Genomic DNA, 19,578 nt, shown 5'->3' on the forward strand with positions numbered 1-19,578 from the left:
ACACTAGTTTGCTTTTTAGAAATGGACAGATTGTGCCATTGCTTTACTGTGTAAGGAGATCTACATAATTAGTTGGGTGACTTCTAGTCTCGCTCCCAGGCCTTCCTCCACAGCGCTATAGAGGAGGGTCGGGCTAGTCCACACAACCATTCCGGGATGGGAGAAAAACATGCTCTGGTTCACTGTCATTTCTTCAAACCAATCACAATCATCTTGGGTGTTGCCAACAGAGGGACGGAGCAACATTGCCACTGCAAAGTAGCCTCTGGAAGGAACTTGTTTTGGTGGAACTGTCGTGCAACAGAAAACTCTGGATTTACTCTGCAGAGCTCTGCGTAGCAGTTTAATCATAGTCCTCATCAAATGACCGGAGTTTAAAATTTCAATACAAAGAAAGTAGAAGGTAATGGACATTCAACAGACTTTCCGGCGGCACCTGAACAATCCCGGACTTGGAACGTTGTTGATATAGACTAATACATTCCCAATAATATTAAATGTGTAGATGAGTCAGAATACATGTATGTGAGAGTCAAATTCATGTAAGTCTGATTATGCCTTCTATGTCTCTTCATTAGCTTACAAGAGCACATAAGGGAAAATTGTAGGTAAAAGAAATAGAACCTTTATAGAGTCAGGGGGTTAATGTTCGTAGAAACAAAACTAAAGTTGTAACTATGAGGACATTTATTTGGGGGATATTCTCAGAGTTGAATGTGTTAGATGCAACAGAAAAATAAAAAAATGTAAACTTACATGAAAAAGAATCACATTCTCTCTGACATCATTAAGTCATAAATAAGTGATGTGATCTCCTCCCCCCTATAATTAATTTAGTTTTTACCAAGATTGGCCCCAATACGTCGTTGTACTTTAATGCATACAATATAGCCTACTTGCAAAATGTAATCTTACTTTACTTTGTTAAATTTGTTTTTATCCTGCAAAACATTAGAGTATTTATTTTTTTATTTATGTTTTGGCCACTTGGGTGCCTTGTAACAAGCTGTCAACACAACATTGACGTAGTGTCACATGATGTGAAGCCAGATTACAGTGAAGTTACTGTAAAACTTAAATTTGCACAGGTAGCAAAAGTCAATTAGACTATTGAAATTTGTAATTTCTTTAAAAAATATTGTTTTCCCCATGATACCAAAATATTCCAGCATTTTTATACAAAACATTAACAAGGACAATTTTCCAATGTTTATTACATTTTGTTAATGGAATGCGGTAAGTATAGAAATGTTAAACAATGCCGTACAATACAATGTTGTCTTTCCTGACATGTTTTTAGCATGTGTTAAGAGTTTTCTGCTTGTTTTGAATGAACGTCATTGAAACTACTCAAACCAAAACGTTGCACAATGGTACTTTGTCTCTGCATTTTTTGGCTGAGTGACTTTTCAAAGGTTTGACTTACGGGTATACATTTCTGCTTTGAAGTCACAATGTAACCAAGCTGTTATTTTTTCTTTGTTAAATTGATTTTTTTTTTGATTTTCTTTTTATCAATCTTTTCAGAAATGTGAAAGAGAATGAAGATAGCACTGCTTTCACAAGATATCTCCAAAAGGTTATGCGGCAATGTGGGTAATCATATTGTTTTATGTATGTAAAAAATCCCAGCAATTAAATCAAAACTGATGTAGAATTTCATATCCTTTACCACTCTTGGGTTGTTGTTGTTTTTTTATAAATTGCTCCCGTAATCAAAAAAATGTTTCTATCTTTGAATATGAGGCTTTGCAAACCACAAGTCTTCACATTATGGTGACAAAACTCACTTCAAAACAACTTTTATTGAGACTGGGTTCAGAAAAGACAACATTGTATCAAAATACAATCATGTAGTCAAAGCTATAGACTAAAAAAACAAATTAAACATTGTCCACAAGTGTCCTGCACTTGTGTGTCCCCATCTCATGTTTGTTTTTGCGATGGTTGAAAGTCACCGCAAAGTGGCAGTTCAAACGCTGTGGAAGAGGAAACGACAATAAATATAACATTTGAATGAATTGGGTAAATTTCCAAAATCTAATTTCTGTCAACGGCAATATGTATAAGATAAGATAATTTGTTTATTAGTCCCCAATGGGGAAATTACTGCACTACACTCTGTGTACACACTTTTGTTAGTACTCACACACAGGCCTGAAATACACACACATGCTCAGGACCTATACATGCACTATACATGGAGAGATGTCAGAGTGAGTGGGCTGCCAGCTGAACCAGCGCCCTGAGCGGTCGGGGGGGTACGGTGCCTTGCTCAAGGGCACCTGGCAGTGCCCAGGAGGTGAACTGGCATCTCTCCAGCCACCAATCCACGCTCCCAACTTTTTGGGTCCATACGGGGATTGAACCAGTGACCCTCCGGTTCCCAACCCAACTCCCTATGGACTGAGCTACTGCCACCCCCCAAATGGAAGCTTTGAAAGGCAAATGAGAGAAAATAATTTAATTTAATAATAATTTAGCGATGCATTTTCTAAGTCTGTGCAAAATTGTTTTCTCTCCTGTATTTAGGACTTATTTTGAACAGGTGAACAAAGTTTTGCCAGGTTAATCATCCCAAGTTCCATAACCTAACCACGTGCCACATGTTTTGGCACGTAAAATTGGCCAGATAATTGTAACACTCTACTCGGCCATAAGAGGCAGTTACTTCTAGCAAAGATTATTAGATAACAGTTTGGATCAGACTTAGAAAATGGATCAGCAGTTATTTCTTTTTGTCACTTGCCTCTCAGGGCTTTCATAAATAGGTCATTTTCAGTCTGTTTTTCATAAAAGATTATAAGACAGAAGCATACACTTTTATGTGTTGCTTAGCTTTAAAACTGTGAAACAGAATGAGTGAGTGGAACACAACGTAAATGTAAAGAAACACAGGCGGTAAAACAAATGTACCCTTTTCACCAGACTGCAGCTTTCCAAGTCATGGTTTTCAGCCTTGAGGCACTTGGTTTTTCCCAGGACCGCATCGATCTTGAAGTTGATCACATTGGTCACCTATAGCCATCAGATGAGTGGACAGAGGACAGCACTATGTGATGGTGCCATGCTATAAAAGGATGGGATGGTGACCTGATGTGTTGCATGGGAGATCTAACCTGAGACTGAGCGGTGGTGATGGAGACCAGTTTGAACATCTTGTTGCTCTTGGAGTGTGTGTTGAACATCTCCACAGCATGTCGAGCGGCCTCCTGAACCTCAGCTGACTCTGGAAGCCTTTCAAACCAGCCACCCATGAGAGACACTTTCTCTGTGTGGAAATTAAACACGGACACAAGGTACATGTCACAGAGTTGCATTAATTACACATAGTATCATGGTTGAGTCTACTCATTTTGTATCGAGTCTACATATGTTGTTTTCAAATCAAGTATAATTTGCCTTTAAAAAAAATAAGCATACATTTAGGCTATGAGGAGAAATCGTGTTGGCACGGGCTACAGAAGTTTGAAAAGTTCAAGTCTGTTGTCTTACACTACACCCAACATTGGATTGCAATGTTGGGTGTGGTCTGTTGCACTTCTGAACACACCTAACTTGAATTGTATTTTTTTGGTTACAATGCATGGTGAACCTATTCCTTCATGACCTATTCACTGCTTAACAGGGTGTGGACCTGCAGCAATCAATTTGTAGCAAATACAGGAATTTCAACCATTTAGTAACTACTGGAGATACGCTTAATTGAAAAATCAAAGCAATTTTGATAACGGCGTTGATTATCTGCATGAGAAAGTACAAACAAGAATGGTGACATCTATACCGTGACATCAGCATGCGAGCATTCTCAGTGTTTGTGTGTATGTGTGTGTATATATATATATATATATATATATATATATATATTCTTTTTCCTAGAGAAACACTGCTTTATTATTGACCTGCATGAGGTTTGGCAGAGCAGTAAAGCAGTTTTGGCGGAGTTCACAGTAAAACCGAAACCAGGGTTTTGTTGTCCTGGACTGTTACAGCACATTTTTGGATGAATGAGCATAAAAAACCCAAATGGAAACACACACAATCATTACACTGATTTATTGTAATGATTGATATTTATTTTTTTGGGATGGGGAACCACTTCATTTACAGAAGCCACAACCAAATTTGATGAATTAGTACTGAGGGGCACTGATGGATTATTTTTTTCTTTCCAAACACTCCCAAACTAAATTCCATTCTGCCAATAACATATTTCCCTGACTGCTGGCAAAGCCAGACCTTCTGATTAACTGTTCCCAACCAGACAGCAGTACACAGTCACTGTCTACACACTAAGTACACAAATGCCCTATTTCTGTTTCCATTATGTCATACAGGCAGACACTGTGTAGTTTCTTTTAGTTGTTTGAAATGATGTTAGGTTGAATCATTTTATTGCTTAATTTGAAACTATTTAGTCTAGGCCTAGTATCACACATAGGCCCACTTTCCCTGTTTGTTTCAGTGGTCAGATGGGAGTAGACCAGCTTTTAGAAATGAACCAGCTGGCTTCCTTGATTACCTTGAGCCTAATTTTATTGATATGAGGTTTATATCTTCTGTCTTTTACTTAAATAGAGTACAAACAGACTAATAACAGTATTTCTATGTTTTATGTTATGGTTTCTATTATAGAAATTGTTTATGTGTCATTTCATAGTATTTGAAATGGCATGTGGGCACACAAAGTTCAATCTATAATTATTTTGTTTAGGCATTAGTCATGATTCTGACTCAGATGCCCATGCTGCTGTCATAGCTGCATTGTCCTTTCAATCAGCCTGTTTTGGTCCTATTCATGTCCTTCTGCAGAAGAGTGTCTACACAGTACAAATGTATTCTATTGTAATATTATTCACTCTTTCCTACTGTCAACGTTACCACAACACACAAATATTATCATCTCAATGACACTTGGTTACATTGCCTTTTTTCATTTTTCATACTTTACTTTGTTTTACTAGACTTAAATTATATTTTCCTTTTATCCACAGATCAACTTATTGGGGCACTTACCAGAATTCAGGAGATAAATCAGGGAATGACTATTTCATACCAATTTGTCGTACATATTCAAAATAAGCTCAGAAATACTAAAGTGTCAAAAGCCCTTTTCTCTCATCTGGATCACAACAAGAAAATATAGTAATTGCAATTATTCTATAAATAACATGTAGTGGAACTTGCCGGGTAATTATACCAGGGCAGTGGAAGTAGTTGTAACCAGTATTTGTTGAGCTTTACATATCATTTCTATCTTCAAATGTATTTTAGGAAAAAAAAATGTGTTTTTGTTTCTTGTTCTTTACTGGTTTTATCAAATCTGTTACCACGTTTCAAAACTTGATATCAACCAAACAGAGCAGCTAAGTTTGTTCAGTCCTATCATATTTGTTTTTTTATCTCTCTTGCCTCCCTGTAACTCCCTATTTCCACACTTATATTTCTTATCCATATCAGTACTTACTTTTTGTCAAGACTTCCTTCACTGGCTCATCTCCCAAACACAGCTGCATAGCTGAAAGACATATCACCACTGCCAAGGGGAGATACATCTTCTATCTAGGCTGGGCTCGCCACAAGGGGAAAACTGGTGGAAGATGGCTCTCCACAAAAAAACTGCAGATTGGCAGGACACTTTAAGTGAACTGAACCACTTGCCAGTCCTACAGTGTTGAAACTGATGGTGTTTAGGTCCACGGTGAAAGCAGTAAAACCCAAAAAAAGGGGAGACATTGAAGATGGTTACTGGAAAAACTAAAAGTAAAAGTACAGATCCAGAAAGTGCACAATGACAGCTATAGAAATTACTACAAACAAAGAAGCATTACAACTCCTTACCTTCAACTAGTGAATGCTGGAGCAACAGTGAGCCAGACTGAGAGAAATATTGCAAGTGAAGAGGAGAGAGAGACGGAGGGTGTCGTCAGTAAACAGCCGTGGCTGATCTGTATTTAAGCTCTGGTATGTTAAACAAACCAGCGAAGACCACACCCACCAACTGCCTGCCAATGGTGTCATGCAGGGATTTAACTACCATCAGCAGCTTTGGTGTGTCTATGTGAGAGAAACAGAGAGAGTCGGAAACTGAGAGAGAGTGTGTGTGTGTGTGTGTGTGTGTGTGTGTGTTGTGTGTGTGTGTGTGTGTGTGTGTGTGCCATGTTTAGCTACATTTGTGGGGACCAAAAACTGTGAATACAGTATACTTATGGGGACCTGACAGCTTTTTGGGGACAACATGCTGGTCCCCATAACGTTAAAGGGATTTTTGAGGAATAAGACTTGGTTTTAGGAGTAGGGATAGAGTTAGGTTATGGTTAGGGTAAGGGTAGGGGATAAGGTTAGGAATTTAGGTTTGATGGTTAAGGTTAGGGTAATGGGCTAGGGAATGCATTATATCAATGACTTGTCCCCACAAAGACAGCCAGACACAACTGTGTGTGTGTGTGTGTGTGTGTGTGTGTGTGTGTGTGTGTGTGTGTGTGTGTGTGAGAGAGAAACAGAAACTGAGAGAGTGTGTTGTGTGTAGCTTATGGTTAAGGTGAGGGTAAGGATTAAAGGTTAGGCATTTAGTTGAGATGGTTAGGGTAAGGAGATAGGGAATGCATGATGTCAATGACAGGTCCCCACAAAGATAGTGCCGCCACGCGCTGTGTGTGTGCACACTTTGTGTGTTTGCATTCATGTGTTATGTGGCCTGGTAATGTCATGCTTCTTCATGTGAATGCACATTTTGTCGGACTCTTTACAAGGGCGAACACAGCACTTTTGTGGGGATGTGACTCAAATTTAGCTGGTTACTTGTGTTGGCAAGCAGTGAGTCACTGTACAAACTATAGCACACAGCAGCACCCCATTAGACACCGCCCCGAGGTACATCAACATCCTGTATAGAACATTTGTTATCATGTCACAAAGGCTGCAGCTATTCTGATAGCACTGAATAAATGCACAAACGTAGGTGAGTTAAACTGAGTGGAATTAATGAATTGTGTCCTCATTTATAAATGTGGCTGACAGAGAGGAAGGCAGATTCTTGTGGAGGCCTCTCCCTCAGCTTTTCAACAGAGCGATGGCTAACAGAAATGTATCAATATGTCAGATTCTAATAAATCTTCATAAATGAGGACATGCAATTCATTATGTCAGATTCTACTTATTCTGGCATATGTCAGATTTTAATACATGCTGATTTGTATGCCTGCAAATGAGAGAAATGCACCCATAATTTTAACATAAATACACTGGTCCGTGGCATTCCAAAGAATTAATTGTTTGGGCCACTAGGGGGCAGAAGACCTCCACAATAACCTGGCAGCCCTGACATATTATTTCCATGTGAAATTGTAATGCTACATTGTGGCCCCTTACTTCCTACAACTATTTCCTGCACACTTGCTCACAACCCACTTATCTTCAAACTTGGCCTTTATTTTGATCGTAACTACACACCTGTAAAGTTTGGTGACAAACGGTGACAAAATCTGGCCGAAGACAGACATGCAAACACCTGGCAAAGTACTCAAAACCATATCTGTGGTAGTTCCCATTACAGGTTACATTCATGATGACACACACACATACACACACACACACACACACACACTAGGTGAAAACAGTAGCCTACCAGCATTGCTGCCGCAGCTGGTGAAGTCACGGCAGGGGTACACTCTGTCTTTCACTTGTTCCCCCTCAACACTCCACTGTCACTATCAAATAAAAAAAGGAAATGGTCAAAAAATATATAATAAAGACAGAAAAATATATTTGGCTTTTTGCCTTTGATATTCCACTTTCTTTACAAAGTGAAGTTTGTTAGTCTGCTGTTTGGTGCTAGTCAGGCAGTGTGTATATTTGGTTTATTGGAGCTTTTTGCTGAAAAAAACAGCTTCTGTTGCAGCTGGAAATGTAGTTGATGAGAGCAGTGAGACTGAAAGAAACCAAACAAAGAGCCAAAAGAGGATAAAACTCCACAGAGCTGCAGAGTTGAGGGAAAATTCTTTGTGGGTTTGTTACTGTGAGCAACCATACAGTCATATGACCCTTACAAATGTAGTAGAATAAGGCAGTATAATTTTGTATGGACCATATGAGGTGAAAGTCATCGAACCCACTTTTATGGGTCGAAGTAACACTACTTTTTTTGTTTAGTGGTTTTTGAATTTCCTGACATTTTCCACACTCTCAGCTCTTAGTTTTATGTATTGCTGTGGGCATTGCATGTGGGCATGAATAGTTGTTTTTCTGTTAGTTGGCACGATCAACAACCTGTCAACAGATTTGTATTAAAACACTGACTAAGGAATAAGTGTTACTTTAAATGGATGGAGTCCCAGGACCAGGCTGTTAACATTGCAAGACGTGCAACAGCATCCATTACATTTTATCCCAATGAAGTAAGACTTAGCCATACAAATAGTTGGGGATGCTAGTTCATTAGTATAGTATAACAAATTCAGATAACAATTAAATTAAATGTCTTACTAGTAGATTAAAGTAACAAATAAAACCTTCACCTTAAATATGCCCACACAAGGACAAAATAATACACATACCTTTTAAATATTTTTGAGGGGCGAGATCTGTGGCTTAGTGGTAGAGGGATCGCCTGGCAGTCGGAAGGTTGGTGGATCCCTGGCCCTGTAGTCCCTTGCAAGACACTGAACCCTGAGTTGCCCCCCATGCTGCACCATTGGAGTGTGGAATGGCAGCTGGAGAGTTGCCACTTCACCTCCTGGGCATTGCCAAGTGCCCTTGAGCAAGGCACCATACCCCCCTCGACTGCTCAGGGCGCTGGTCCGGCTCGCAGTCCGCTCACTCTGACACTTCTCCGTTTGTGCATGATACGGTATTGAGCATGTGTGTGTATTTCAGGCCTGTGTGTAGTGATTACTAACAAACAGAGTGTAAATTGTAATTTCCCCACTGGGGATCAAGAAATAGTATAAATTATAAATTATATTAATTAAATGTGCGTAAATATTTATCGGAGCAGGTGGCCCCTTGTACGACAGCCTCTGCCATAGTGTATGAATGATTGTGAATGGTTCCTGTACTATGTAAAATTGCTTTGAGTAGTCGTTAAGACTAAAAAAGTGCTGTATAAATAGTCTATTTACATTAAAACAAAGTGAATGCCTACTCTTCAGGTTCGCCTCCACTGTGTCATGAGTGAGAAGTCCCAGCAGGGGGAAGCAACACTATATCACATGATGCAACAGGTGGGTGACGGGGCTCAAAGACTGAATTTAATGGTTAGTTGTGTTGGTTAACAGGAATGCTTGAATACAATAAGTACACATTATGAGCAGTCAATTTCAATTTCAAAAACCTTAATGAACATACAAAGAGTTGTGCATGTGAGTTTATTTTTCTCAATGGTCACTCTGTCTTTTAGGTACAACATTTTGGATCGCAAGAAGGGGCACTATACCAACTAGTCAGTTTAGGATTTGGTGGACAATGAGAGATGTAGAAATCAGATGTAAATGTAGTGTAAATAGATATAGCTAAATGATACGCAAAAAAACTCTGACAGCTCTGACAGAGGAAGCACAGATAAAGACAGGTGAGGCAAAAGATAGGCCGATGGGATCAGAATGACAGGTACATGGGCTCTGACAGATGGCCGGGCAGATAGACGCCTGACAAAAGGACAGACCGGAAGAAAAGAACCATGCAAAAGGAGAGGCGGTCAGAAAACAAGGAGCAGGTGCACCACCACACACTACAGCCTCAAAGTGCACACAAAATTATAATTAACACCACTCTGACAGCCTAAACATGCAGCACATAGAGCTTTACAAAAGTTGTGCTTGTTAATGAGTTATACCTAACATTTTACTGTTGTAAATTGCAAAGGTATTATAACACAAATAGGAAAGTTTTTAAGACAATATGCAACAATACAAATATGTGAATAGATTCACACTGAAAAGTCAACATGCAGGAAGACAGCAAAAAAAAAAAATCTTTTAGGCCAGGTTGCTATTCACTGTCCCTTACGAGACTAACTGTACGTCACAAGCTGCAGCTGAAAGGTCAGGTTCAGCAACCGCCTCGCTGGATTTGCTCAATTTGGAAACCCCCCTTTTTCAATGGAATAATTGATGTCAGCGTTGTTGAGTGATGAGTGGGCTGGACACCAACTGCCACAGCTTTCAGTCAAATCGTTTGTGTATAGTCTGTCCAGGGCAAAGGTCAAAGTGGCTTCACAACTAAACAGCCAAAACAGAGCAGCTTTCACTTTTGTGTGCTGTTATTTTTTCTTTCAAACATATTGTAGAGTCATGTGTGTTGTCAATTGTACATTTTAAAATAGACTTAAAACAAAATTTTATAGAGTTTTTCTTGTTTCATCATGGCCATCATGTACTTCTACTGACCAATTGGACTTGTGAGCTAGCTAACTTACCTGTTGCACCCCACATTCTGCATCCATTTATTATTTCTTCTAACTCAAAGTTAACTTATAATTTTCTATGCCCCCCCCCCCCCCCACACACACACACACACACACATAACTAACACTGATGAGGTGTTCAGGTCTACTGGACCTGAGTGTATTTACATGTAGGTGCTATGAACTAATGTTATATTTGTGCACCTGCTATTCTCACACAAAGTTACAAAATTGTTACATTTCAAGCACTTCCAGCTCTTCTTATTAAGTTCAAAGAAATAAGCACCAATAACGCTCAAAAATCTTGTTTCCATTTTGTTTTCTCACAAAATAAACTGAAAATTATCATAAATGTGATTTCCCATATGTATATCATTGGTAATTGAGCTTAAGTAAACATCTATTAAGTATTTTTAACTAAATTAAAAGGGAAGTTTGGGGTCCCCTACTGGAGCTGCTGCGCCCGCGACCCGATACGGGATAAGCGGATGAAGATGGATGGATAACTAAATTGTAATGGCTGTTCTGAATTAGAAGCCTACTAATGTGGTGGGTCCACCAGACCCAGGAACATTGGTTGTGTAATAAAAATATCAACATCACACCAGAGTTAAATCCCATCTCTCTGTCTATTTATCTATCTACTGTACTGTAGGCTATATTTGGTAAACTACATGACATAAAAAACCACAAGTAGCACATGTTGCTGAACCCATAACAAACAGTAACATTTTGAATGACACATATCTGAAATGCGAAATAATCAGGCAAGACTAAAGACATTAAAGTCTTAGTTTAGTATAGGCTTAGTTGATCAGGCACACCTGTACAATTGAATTCAAACAAGTATGACACCACTGCAATACATTTTACCTCAGTGAAGCCTACACGCCTCCATGTCTGTTGACGATGCACCAGAAAAGTCTGGATTGAACCCTGTTGTAATGTTGATGCTGTTGTGTTGCTTCACATTGACAGATGAGTTGTTCCATCTCCGTTTACATTCACAGACATTTACTTACAACTTCTTCCCTGTTATATGTATTGTTAATGTATGCTATTTGTCTTTTTGCAATCATAGTTCATATTTAATAATAAGCTACTGCACTGTTACTACACTCACCTACACCCACCTCAGCACCTTCAACTCTTTTTTTTGTATGTGAGATATGCAGTATGTGCATGTTTTGTGTTATTGGTGTCTAAGCCAATGCATACCTAAAATCTAACTATCTATCTATCTATCTATCTATCTACAAGGGAGGAAAAGGTCGTTGCTTTGGATAATGAGATGTTACCGTTATCCAGTTTATTGCCTGCTATAGAATGGAGCCATTAACGGGGTTAATGTGTTTCTGCAGGCATCATCACATAACAGGTGAGTTACATAACAAACAAATAAATCAGGGTCCTGTCTCAAGTAGTAGGATTAACAATTAAGATGGGTATCTGAGTAAAACACGGAAAAAAAGCTTGTTGTGAAAATAGTAAGCTATTTGACAGTGTACCATGATCTGTTCGATTGCAATGAGATTTACACAAAATGTCCCTCATGTGCTACTCGTTTCTACCAGTAGAAGGCTGTCACGAATGTGTTTCTTTAGTTGGCAGTACGTGAAAAATACATAAACATTTTTTTAATCACTTACCAGCGTTTTCCTCTACTCTCCTTAAACTAAGGCAAAAACTCATCATGAAAACAAAAAAGTATCTTATTGTTGGATTATTTAAAAATGTCGTTGATTCAACGTTAACACCATTATATTAATAAGAAAGACATCATTAATTCAATTAGAAATCATGAAGACAAATATAAAAGTAATGGTCAATTCATTGTTAAATCACTTCCTTTTCTAGGTCAACCATAGTTTGATAATTTTGTATGATTTCACCATAAACTAAAACCACATTTATTAAAAGGTTTTTCTTGTAAATTTTGCATTCAGTTTGCAGTTTGTAAAACTACCAACTGATACCATCCTGCAATGTTTGTTTGCTGCAACGTTTCCCATGAAAAGTGATGCAACTGTAAACCTTCATAATCCTGCTGCACGAGCTGTGTCTGTTTTTCCTACGCAACATTCCTTAGACCTCAGACCTGGGATCAGCGTTGATGGCTTAGCCTCCATGATCCCTTCACAATTAGAACCCGCCCACTAAACAGGATGATTGACAGCCGGCTCCTCCAACAAGGCGGCGGCCGACTTGTCTGGACCTTCTCCCATTCCCTCCCTCATCCGTCATACTTTGTTGCTCTCGTGCCCCGCTAGTCTGTCCGGGGGAGCCGAAGAACCACTCGACAAAGTCCCAACTATGGAAGGCGACAACATAATAATGGCAGTTTAACTCGGGAACATTTACCAAGGTTAGTTTTCAGACTGTTCAAACCGGGGAGGAGTGAATTAGCGGCTAGAAAGCGGCGTGTGTGTGTGTGTGTGTGTGTGTGTGTGTGTGTGTGTGTGTGTGTGTGTGTGTGTGTGTGTGTGTGTGTGTGTGTGTGTGTGTGTGTGTGTGTGTGTGTGTGTGTGTGTGTGTGTGTGGCGGGGTAGGGTGGGGTAGAGTGGGGGGACGAAAAGTTTATCCGCCTCACTATACGGGACAGGAGGGAACAGGGGGATATTTACTCCAATGTTGTTCACAGTGGGGATGTGTCATGCTGCTAGCTTGCATGTTCCACCTTTAGCTTGTGTGGCACCCTGAGCACTTATCATGTTTCATGTTTTATGTTTTTTAGTAAATGCTTTATAAGCATGGTTCCCACAGTGTCCCAAAAATGAACATGCAATTTTATGTCTGTTAATTCTAAACTGGGCGCTTTCTTCACTGTCGCTTCAGCGGTGTTTTAGGTTCAAATTGTATTCTGACCTTTTTGTTGGTGAACGTCGTAGGAATAAAATTGCAGCACAAATGCAAAGTATTAGCTCTTATTGAAGACTTTTGGCTTAGTATAACATGTATTAAATTCGTTTGTACAAGTACAAATTATCATAGTAAGAAACGCCTTCAACTTAATAGATATGCCGTTTTTAGCTGTATGTTGATGTATGTGCACACTTTACTAATATGTCTCTTTACCGGGAAAATACCAGAGAGCCTGTTGTTGCATTGGCTTTTATTGACTTGTTTTGCTTCTAGCTCTCAAACACCAGCACAGAAACACATTTAGCAGTATATAAATCATGAGTCATCTAAAAACACTTGTTGATGTGATAAACAACATTATTCCTCATCCTGCTCCTTTCTTTTTGGATATGTACACACAATTGTAGTTCCGGGGCAGCTCTAAAGGTTAATACTCTGAGTCCGATATTACAAATACAGACAGACAGACAGAGTGACAGACAGAGGGACGGGGTCTCGCTACAGATGTGCATTCCTCCAGCCAGTGGAGTGGAGTGATCAAGCCTTTAAATATAGCTCGACAGGAATGCAAACAGACCAAGCAGAAAGAAGAAGCCCGGGGGCGTCTCAGCAGTAGGAGAGCGGTAGGTGGTAGAAGGAGGCAGAGGGACTAGGCTGGGATCTCTTTACCTCCAAATTATCCCAATTTGTTTCCCTTTCTGAAATGTCTCCCTGTTTTAAGCATAATGTGGGTCAAAGTCAGTGTTAGAAAGGGAGATGCCGCTTGTCTGTAGGTTTAAAGCCACAGAGAAAGTCATAGAGAAGCTTTTCAGGAGGGAAATTTAAATGTGGGATCTTTGCACTGCTCTTACATCACTTTGTAACGTTGTATATCGGTGGCAGAACTTGAACCTTGCCCGCAAATCCTGTGATATGATGTCAGTGTATAGATAGTTATAGGTAGTTTATCATAGCCACTCTGTGATGCTTCAAAGAGATAATACAGGAAAACATGTTATGTTGTGGAGGGCACACAATGAGATTGTCATCCCTGCTTCGAAACTTGTACTGTATTTCTGTTTTGAGTCATCATCTGCTTGTTTCTTGTGTGGTGGTTGTTTTTGTTTTTATTTAATAGAAAACATTTGATATGAACCAGTGGGGTTGTGATGCTAGGCTATGAGTGTACTGATGTATGAAATTCAAGCTAAGGAAGGGATTATCATGTATGGGTGCTTCCATTGGCATATGAAACAATTTAGATTAAATGCAAAAGCAGTTTTGTTTTTGTCATTCATATTCAAAATAGTTAACATTTTATTTCAGGACATTTCTTCTCTCCCTATCACATTTGGCTAGTTGACAGGGATTGGCCCAATCGCAGGTGACTGCAGGCCTGTCACTGTTGGTTGCTTGAGAGATGAAAGGGAAAAGTTCACACTCCTAGACTATGGTTTGTTGGATGCCTGTTGACCAAGTGGAGCCAGTTTTCCTCCTGCACTCCCATGTGGCAGTAAAACAGAGACAGGCAGTCCTGTGATGTTAACATGTCCCAGGTCCCCCAGTTTGATCACTGTTTATGGCTTTCTTTTAAAATCCCTTCACCTAATTGGACCTTGTTCATCTGAGTCAAAGCACACATATGGGCTAATTGTTGTTAGGTCTCAGCCAGAGCTCCTATGTGCTCCGTGGAGAGTGGAGCCAACCACCTGGCCACTCCCTCCACTATCTCCGTCAATTACAACACCGTTTGCTATTAATGGATTTCCCTTCACAGAATGGGTGGCCCGAGCAGGAAAATGCTTCTTCAGTTTAATCTCTGTTTGTCAAAGTTACAGTACATTATAGAAGACTGGCTTTGAAGCCTGTGTAGCAGAACATCAGCTATGTCACTCTCTTGGCCACTTTACCACTGTGAAAGTAAATGAACACGGAGTAAAAACAAAACAAGAGAGACACCAGTCGCCTTGATGTTTGCCTCTGGGAAGTTAGCCTGGAATGTTTTTTTTTTTTTTTTTGCTTTTTGAACTGTGTGTGTGTGTGTGTGTGTGTGTGTGTGTGGGGGGGGGGGGGGGGGGGGGGGGGGGGAAGTAAAAAGATTACATAAAATGTGCTCTTCGGACTCAGGGGCTACAGGGATATCCAAAAAGAAAGAGGAAAGGTTCTCAAATTTCTGAGAATATTTAAATCCCTTAATTCAAATTTAGGCTGACAACACATTTTCTTGCCTTTTGGAGCCTTTAAGGATGTAAGAAAACCTAAACATGCAAGGTGGCTTTGTAATAAAAAGTAAAATCCTGAAAGTTTCAAAGGCGTTTGCAGTCTGGCTGTAAGCCAACATTTGTGCTAACTAAATGTAGCCTAAGTTTGGCTTTGTTTGGTCATATTAACTGTAGTCTGGTCTAGGGGAAGGCTCATGCTTGAGTTCTAAGATTTGGACTAAATGTAAAATGACTGTAGAGAGCAAACCTATGAGAACAAACAAATGTTATCCGTTATAACACATTAATCAAGAGTTTTTCTGGCGTTCCAGTTAAATGTGGGAGTCATTTTTAAGAGGTGCTCTCAAGTAATCACACATTTATATCCGAAATACTCAGAGATAAATAATCAATTGGAGACAGGAATCAGACCTGCGTCTGCCCCAAAATTATTCTATCAGAGTCCTTACATTTGTCATATCCATCATAAGTCCAAACTTACTCTTTTTGCTAAACACAGACCTACAAAGATTCACTAAGTCTATTCTTTATTTCATTTTTGAGTACAGCTCAATTCAGTCAAACTCACCTCCAAACACCTCATTCTAGTTAGAGAAAGGTACTGTTATTCAGCTTGCCTTCTGCTTCGCCTAAATCCCTGCAGACAGCTCTCACTGGCAGTTCAAACCCTGCACGAGCTCAGGCCAAAAACCACATACGCACACACATACGCACAAGTATGCAGTGGCTCCACTTAGACCTTCAGACAGATTCATGCACGCACATACAGTATGCATAAGCACACACACACACGATCCAATACTTGTGTGCGGACACACTCCCCATAATCACATGCACACTGGGCTAAACTCAGTCCAAGCCTCCATACTCTCTTCTCCACACTCATATTTCACTAGTCACACACAGAGGGCCCACGGCAATCAACTTTAAATTAGAGAGAAAGCTGCTCCAAGAACTTGCATGCCGCTTGCCAGGTCTGAGGCCATACTGTTCTTTGTGTGTGTGTATTCGTGTGTGTGTGTGTGTGTGTGTGTGTGTGTCCGAGAGAACAGAAAGAGCAAGCTCTTGATATTAAACCAACTCTGAGGGGCCTAGATTGGGGTATTTCGTCTCCTCTGTGCTGCTGTTGGTGCACTGTATCCCCACTCATGCTTACCAGAAGCTCCGCTCAGTTGTTCAGTGCATTTGAGGAGTTCTTCTGCGGGGAAAGAGTTGTAAGTTATTTAATCCCGACTTGGCTTGTTCATTTCTTGTTCTGCTATGATTCTCTACGTTTGTTACAGTTTAAACACATCAAAGCTGCAAGGCCAAGCCACGTAAGTAGGGCTTAACCTTGTGGGTTGGAGCTGTGGCTTCTTTTGAGATCAACTGACCAATACGGGCAGCGATAGTGTGATGATGATAGTAAAAGTGTAATATCTGTTGAAAAGAGAGAAAGAAGAAAGAAAATGTCCATGCATGCTGCTTGCCCAGCTAAAACGTCTGTCAGTGCAAGCTCTGCCTGTTCCACAGAACACTCCCTGTATGGAAGATGAATGATGGTGGAGTATAAGGCAACTCTGCAGAGAAACTCTACACTTTGCTCCTTGATGAATGGGAACTGATGCCAAGCATCTGAAGTTTGCCACATCTGTTTTAGATAGAATGTTTTTTTGCCAGCAGACTCAGTTTTTGTACTCTGGAAATATCTCAACATGAAATCATATCATCAGTTGGCTAAGTAACTGTAGGCTAAAAGATTACAATTGATAACCACTGTATAGAAGACTATTAAAGGACATTGGGCATCCTAGAAGTTCGAGTGATTTTTTTGGGATGACTTCAACATACAGCATGTTTAGGTGTGAAGTTTTATTTTTTAAATCCTACATAAAATGACAACCTATGTCATGTTAATAATGAAAGACTGTTACAGACCATTAACAGAAAACAGATCAATATGGATGAATGATAATGATTTCTGTGAGCAGGGGAGTCACCAACTCCTTTCTCCTTTATGTCACTCTTTTAACAGCCATTTTCCTACTCTGATCCCAACATTGGCCACAGAAATATTGTCTTTGGCACTGCAGTTTTGGGAGAACAAATGAAGATACTATGTTTGCTGCTGATTAGCCCAGATGGAGACTGAATTATTGTGGGAGATGGTGTATTTTTGCTACATTGTTTTACATTTTATGTACAAGTCAAGGTGCAGCAGTAAGGGGAGAGGCTGCAGTAGTATAACCTTTCAAACTGCACTTGAATAATGGATTCATTTCTAACAGGATGAGCTCAAAGTTGTCTTCATTTTTCTGTGGCCACTAATAGCCATCACAGGTACATTATTACTTATTTAGTTAATCCTGTAGTAGTAGTAGTACATCCTACTCTATCTAATATTGACATTAGTATGATTCATTGTTATGAGTTTACATTTAGAAGAGAGAAGACATTAGATACAGTATAAAAGGACAGCAAAGAAGACAATTAGGGATCAGGACAGTTCCCTTACTGCATAAGTTGTGCCATAAGACACCCACTTACACGTGTACGCCATCAATGGCTAATGGCAGAGGACTGATTGATGCTGACAGCTTCTCTGTAAGTTTATCACTTGTTGTACATCTTGGCTGCTCTGTGAAACAGCGTGCATGCCTGATCATTGGTAAAGAATGTGCTTTCTTCCCATGAAAATGTGCTTTACATGCTTTTCTGGAAAGAGGATGACAGACCCCAAATTCACGTATTTTACCATTTTTCTATCTATTGTAAGGAGAAGAGGTTATGTGAGGTTTGTACGTAGCCTATGTTTGACTGTTACCAACATGCCAATTCTCAAAGATTAATGACCATACTGTATGTTTATGGAATTTGCTGTGCATCTTTGGCATATTGCAGCACTCCTGCCAGTGAAAGCTACATATTAGGCTAGCCCTATATTCTGTAACCACTCTGTCCACTGAAGTGTTGACTGTGGAAATACAGCTAACTCGGGAAATTGTTAGAGCTTGGCAGCGTATTAGTCTGTGCTGGAAAACCACTCTATTGATTGCTTTGGTATTAACTCTACCTTCACATCACAAGTGGTTACTTGCCAAACCAGCATGAAGAATGCTGTGGATTGATTTACAAGCTGCTGTGGCAAAATGGTGCTAGCATTTTGGCTGCAGGTGTTCATATTTACCGTCGCTTCCAAGCTGAAAATGTTGTGTTTGTGAACCAGATGTCTGACAAAATATAAAAGCAGCCCTAAAGCCCAGCGCATCAATCCACCATCTTTTTAGAGAATAGGTTTAATGAAGACATTCATTAAGTCACTTTGCTGTCCCAGTAGGGTGCATTTTCAGAAGCAGTGAATAGATCTGTCTGTCTCCATTACAAGTTAGGGTGGCAGGAAACTTTGTGACTTTGTAACTGGAACTGCACTTTGTGTCCAGTGTCCACACTTACTATTGAAGCAAATAGTTCAATTGTTATATTTCTCTTGGATGTGTGGATTTCGCGAAGTGCATATCCTTGCTAATTAGTACCAAAACAAGTACTTCCACAATACTAAGGACACATTGTGTTGACAATAGCAAACAGTAATCCCTAAAGTGTAGTTTGTAGGCAGCTGTTGCCAGCTTGGGATAAACTGAATCATGTCTGTCCAGGTTTTAAAGACATTAGCAGTGCGGGCTTGCAGTCAGAAAGGCTAAAGCATGGTTAAACCTTAGACTCCAATGTTGGAGGATGAGCTCTTTGCTTTAAGGTGGCAGGTTCTCATTCCTTAAACAGTAGTGAGACATTGTATTAAAGACTGCTGCTGAGACAATCCTCAATTGTAACACATTTCCTGGTGTGAATAATGGATGTGCATCTTTATGTATGATCAGCTAAAATTACATTCCTCAACTGTGTGTGTGCACGGCACTGTCACTGACTGGACCGACGCCTGATGGGCCATGTGTGCGCAAATGTGACTTTTTATGTTTTCAAGGAGGTTCAATAAGAACTGCACACTGCCACACATAACTTGGAGTCAATTAACACTCAATGTAGCGGAGCCTTTGCGATTAATAACCGTGACGTTTTAAAGCGTGGTTAAAAGTAAAATTTAACTGCTGCACCCCTCATTTTGAACTTTAGGCT

General features: G+C 39.8%; 2 protein-coding genes and 1 long non-coding RNA gene across 5 annotated transcripts in view; 2 read left to right on the forward strand and 1 right to left on the reverse strand.

Moving 5' to 3' along the window:
• Nucleotides 1-1,196: 1,196 nt before the first annotated feature.
• On the reverse strand, nucleotides 1,197-6,079 carry si:busm1-57f23.1 (uncharacterized protein LOC368621 homolog). 2 transcript variants are annotated; one of them, XM_034895740.1, is made up of 5 exons: nucleotides 5,842-6,079; nucleotides 5,468-5,680; nucleotides 3,120-3,271; nucleotides 2,917-3,018; nucleotides 1,197-1,979 (listed from the first exon to the last, which is right to left on the reverse strand). In XM_034895740.1, exons 2-5 carry the CDS (start codon nucleotides 5,553-5,555, stop codon nucleotides 1,884-1,886), a joined length of 438 nt encoding a protein of 145 aa, XP_034751631.1. In that variant the 5' UTR covers nucleotides 5,556-5,680; nucleotides 5,842-6,079; the 3' UTR covers nucleotides 1,197-1,883. The 2 variants fall into 2 exon arrangements, with proteins under 2 accessions (XP_034751631.1, XP_034751633.1); XM_034895742.1 differs by having other exon boundaries at nucleotides 5,848-5,933.
• A 238-nt stretch (nucleotides 6,080-6,317) lies between these two features.
• LOC117958955 lies at nucleotides 6,318-8,866 on the forward strand. Of its 2 annotated transcripts, XR_004659831.1 has the most exons (4): nucleotides 6,318-6,367; nucleotides 6,542-6,637; nucleotides 8,095-8,100; nucleotides 8,857-8,866. It is a non-coding gene; the product is annotated as an uncharacterized LOC117958955 (long non-coding RNA). The 2 variants fall into 2 exon arrangements; XR_004659830.1 differs by lacking the exons at nucleotides 8,095-8,100; nucleotides 8,857-8,866 and having other exon boundaries at nucleotides 6,542-6,640.
• A 3,742-nt stretch (nucleotides 8,867-12,608) lies between these two features.
• il11ra (interleukin 11 receptor, alpha) overlaps nucleotides 12,609-19,578 on the forward strand; it is a 52,015-nt gene continuing 45,045 nt past the window's right edge. Inside the window, exon 1 of the mRNA XM_034895735.1 lies at nucleotides 12,609-12,767. The gene's annotated coding sequence lies outside the window, so the exon portion shown is untranslated. The remainder of the gene's footprint in view (nucleotides 12,768-19,578) is intronic.

The sequence above is a fragment of the Etheostoma cragini genome, chromosome 16 (assembly GCF_013103735.1).
Source record: "Etheostoma cragini isolate CJK2018 chromosome 16, CSU_Ecrag_1.0, whole genome shotgun sequence".
In the NCBI taxonomy this organism is placed as follows: Eukaryota; Metazoa; Chordata; class Actinopteri; order Perciformes; family Percidae; genus Etheostoma; species Etheostoma cragini.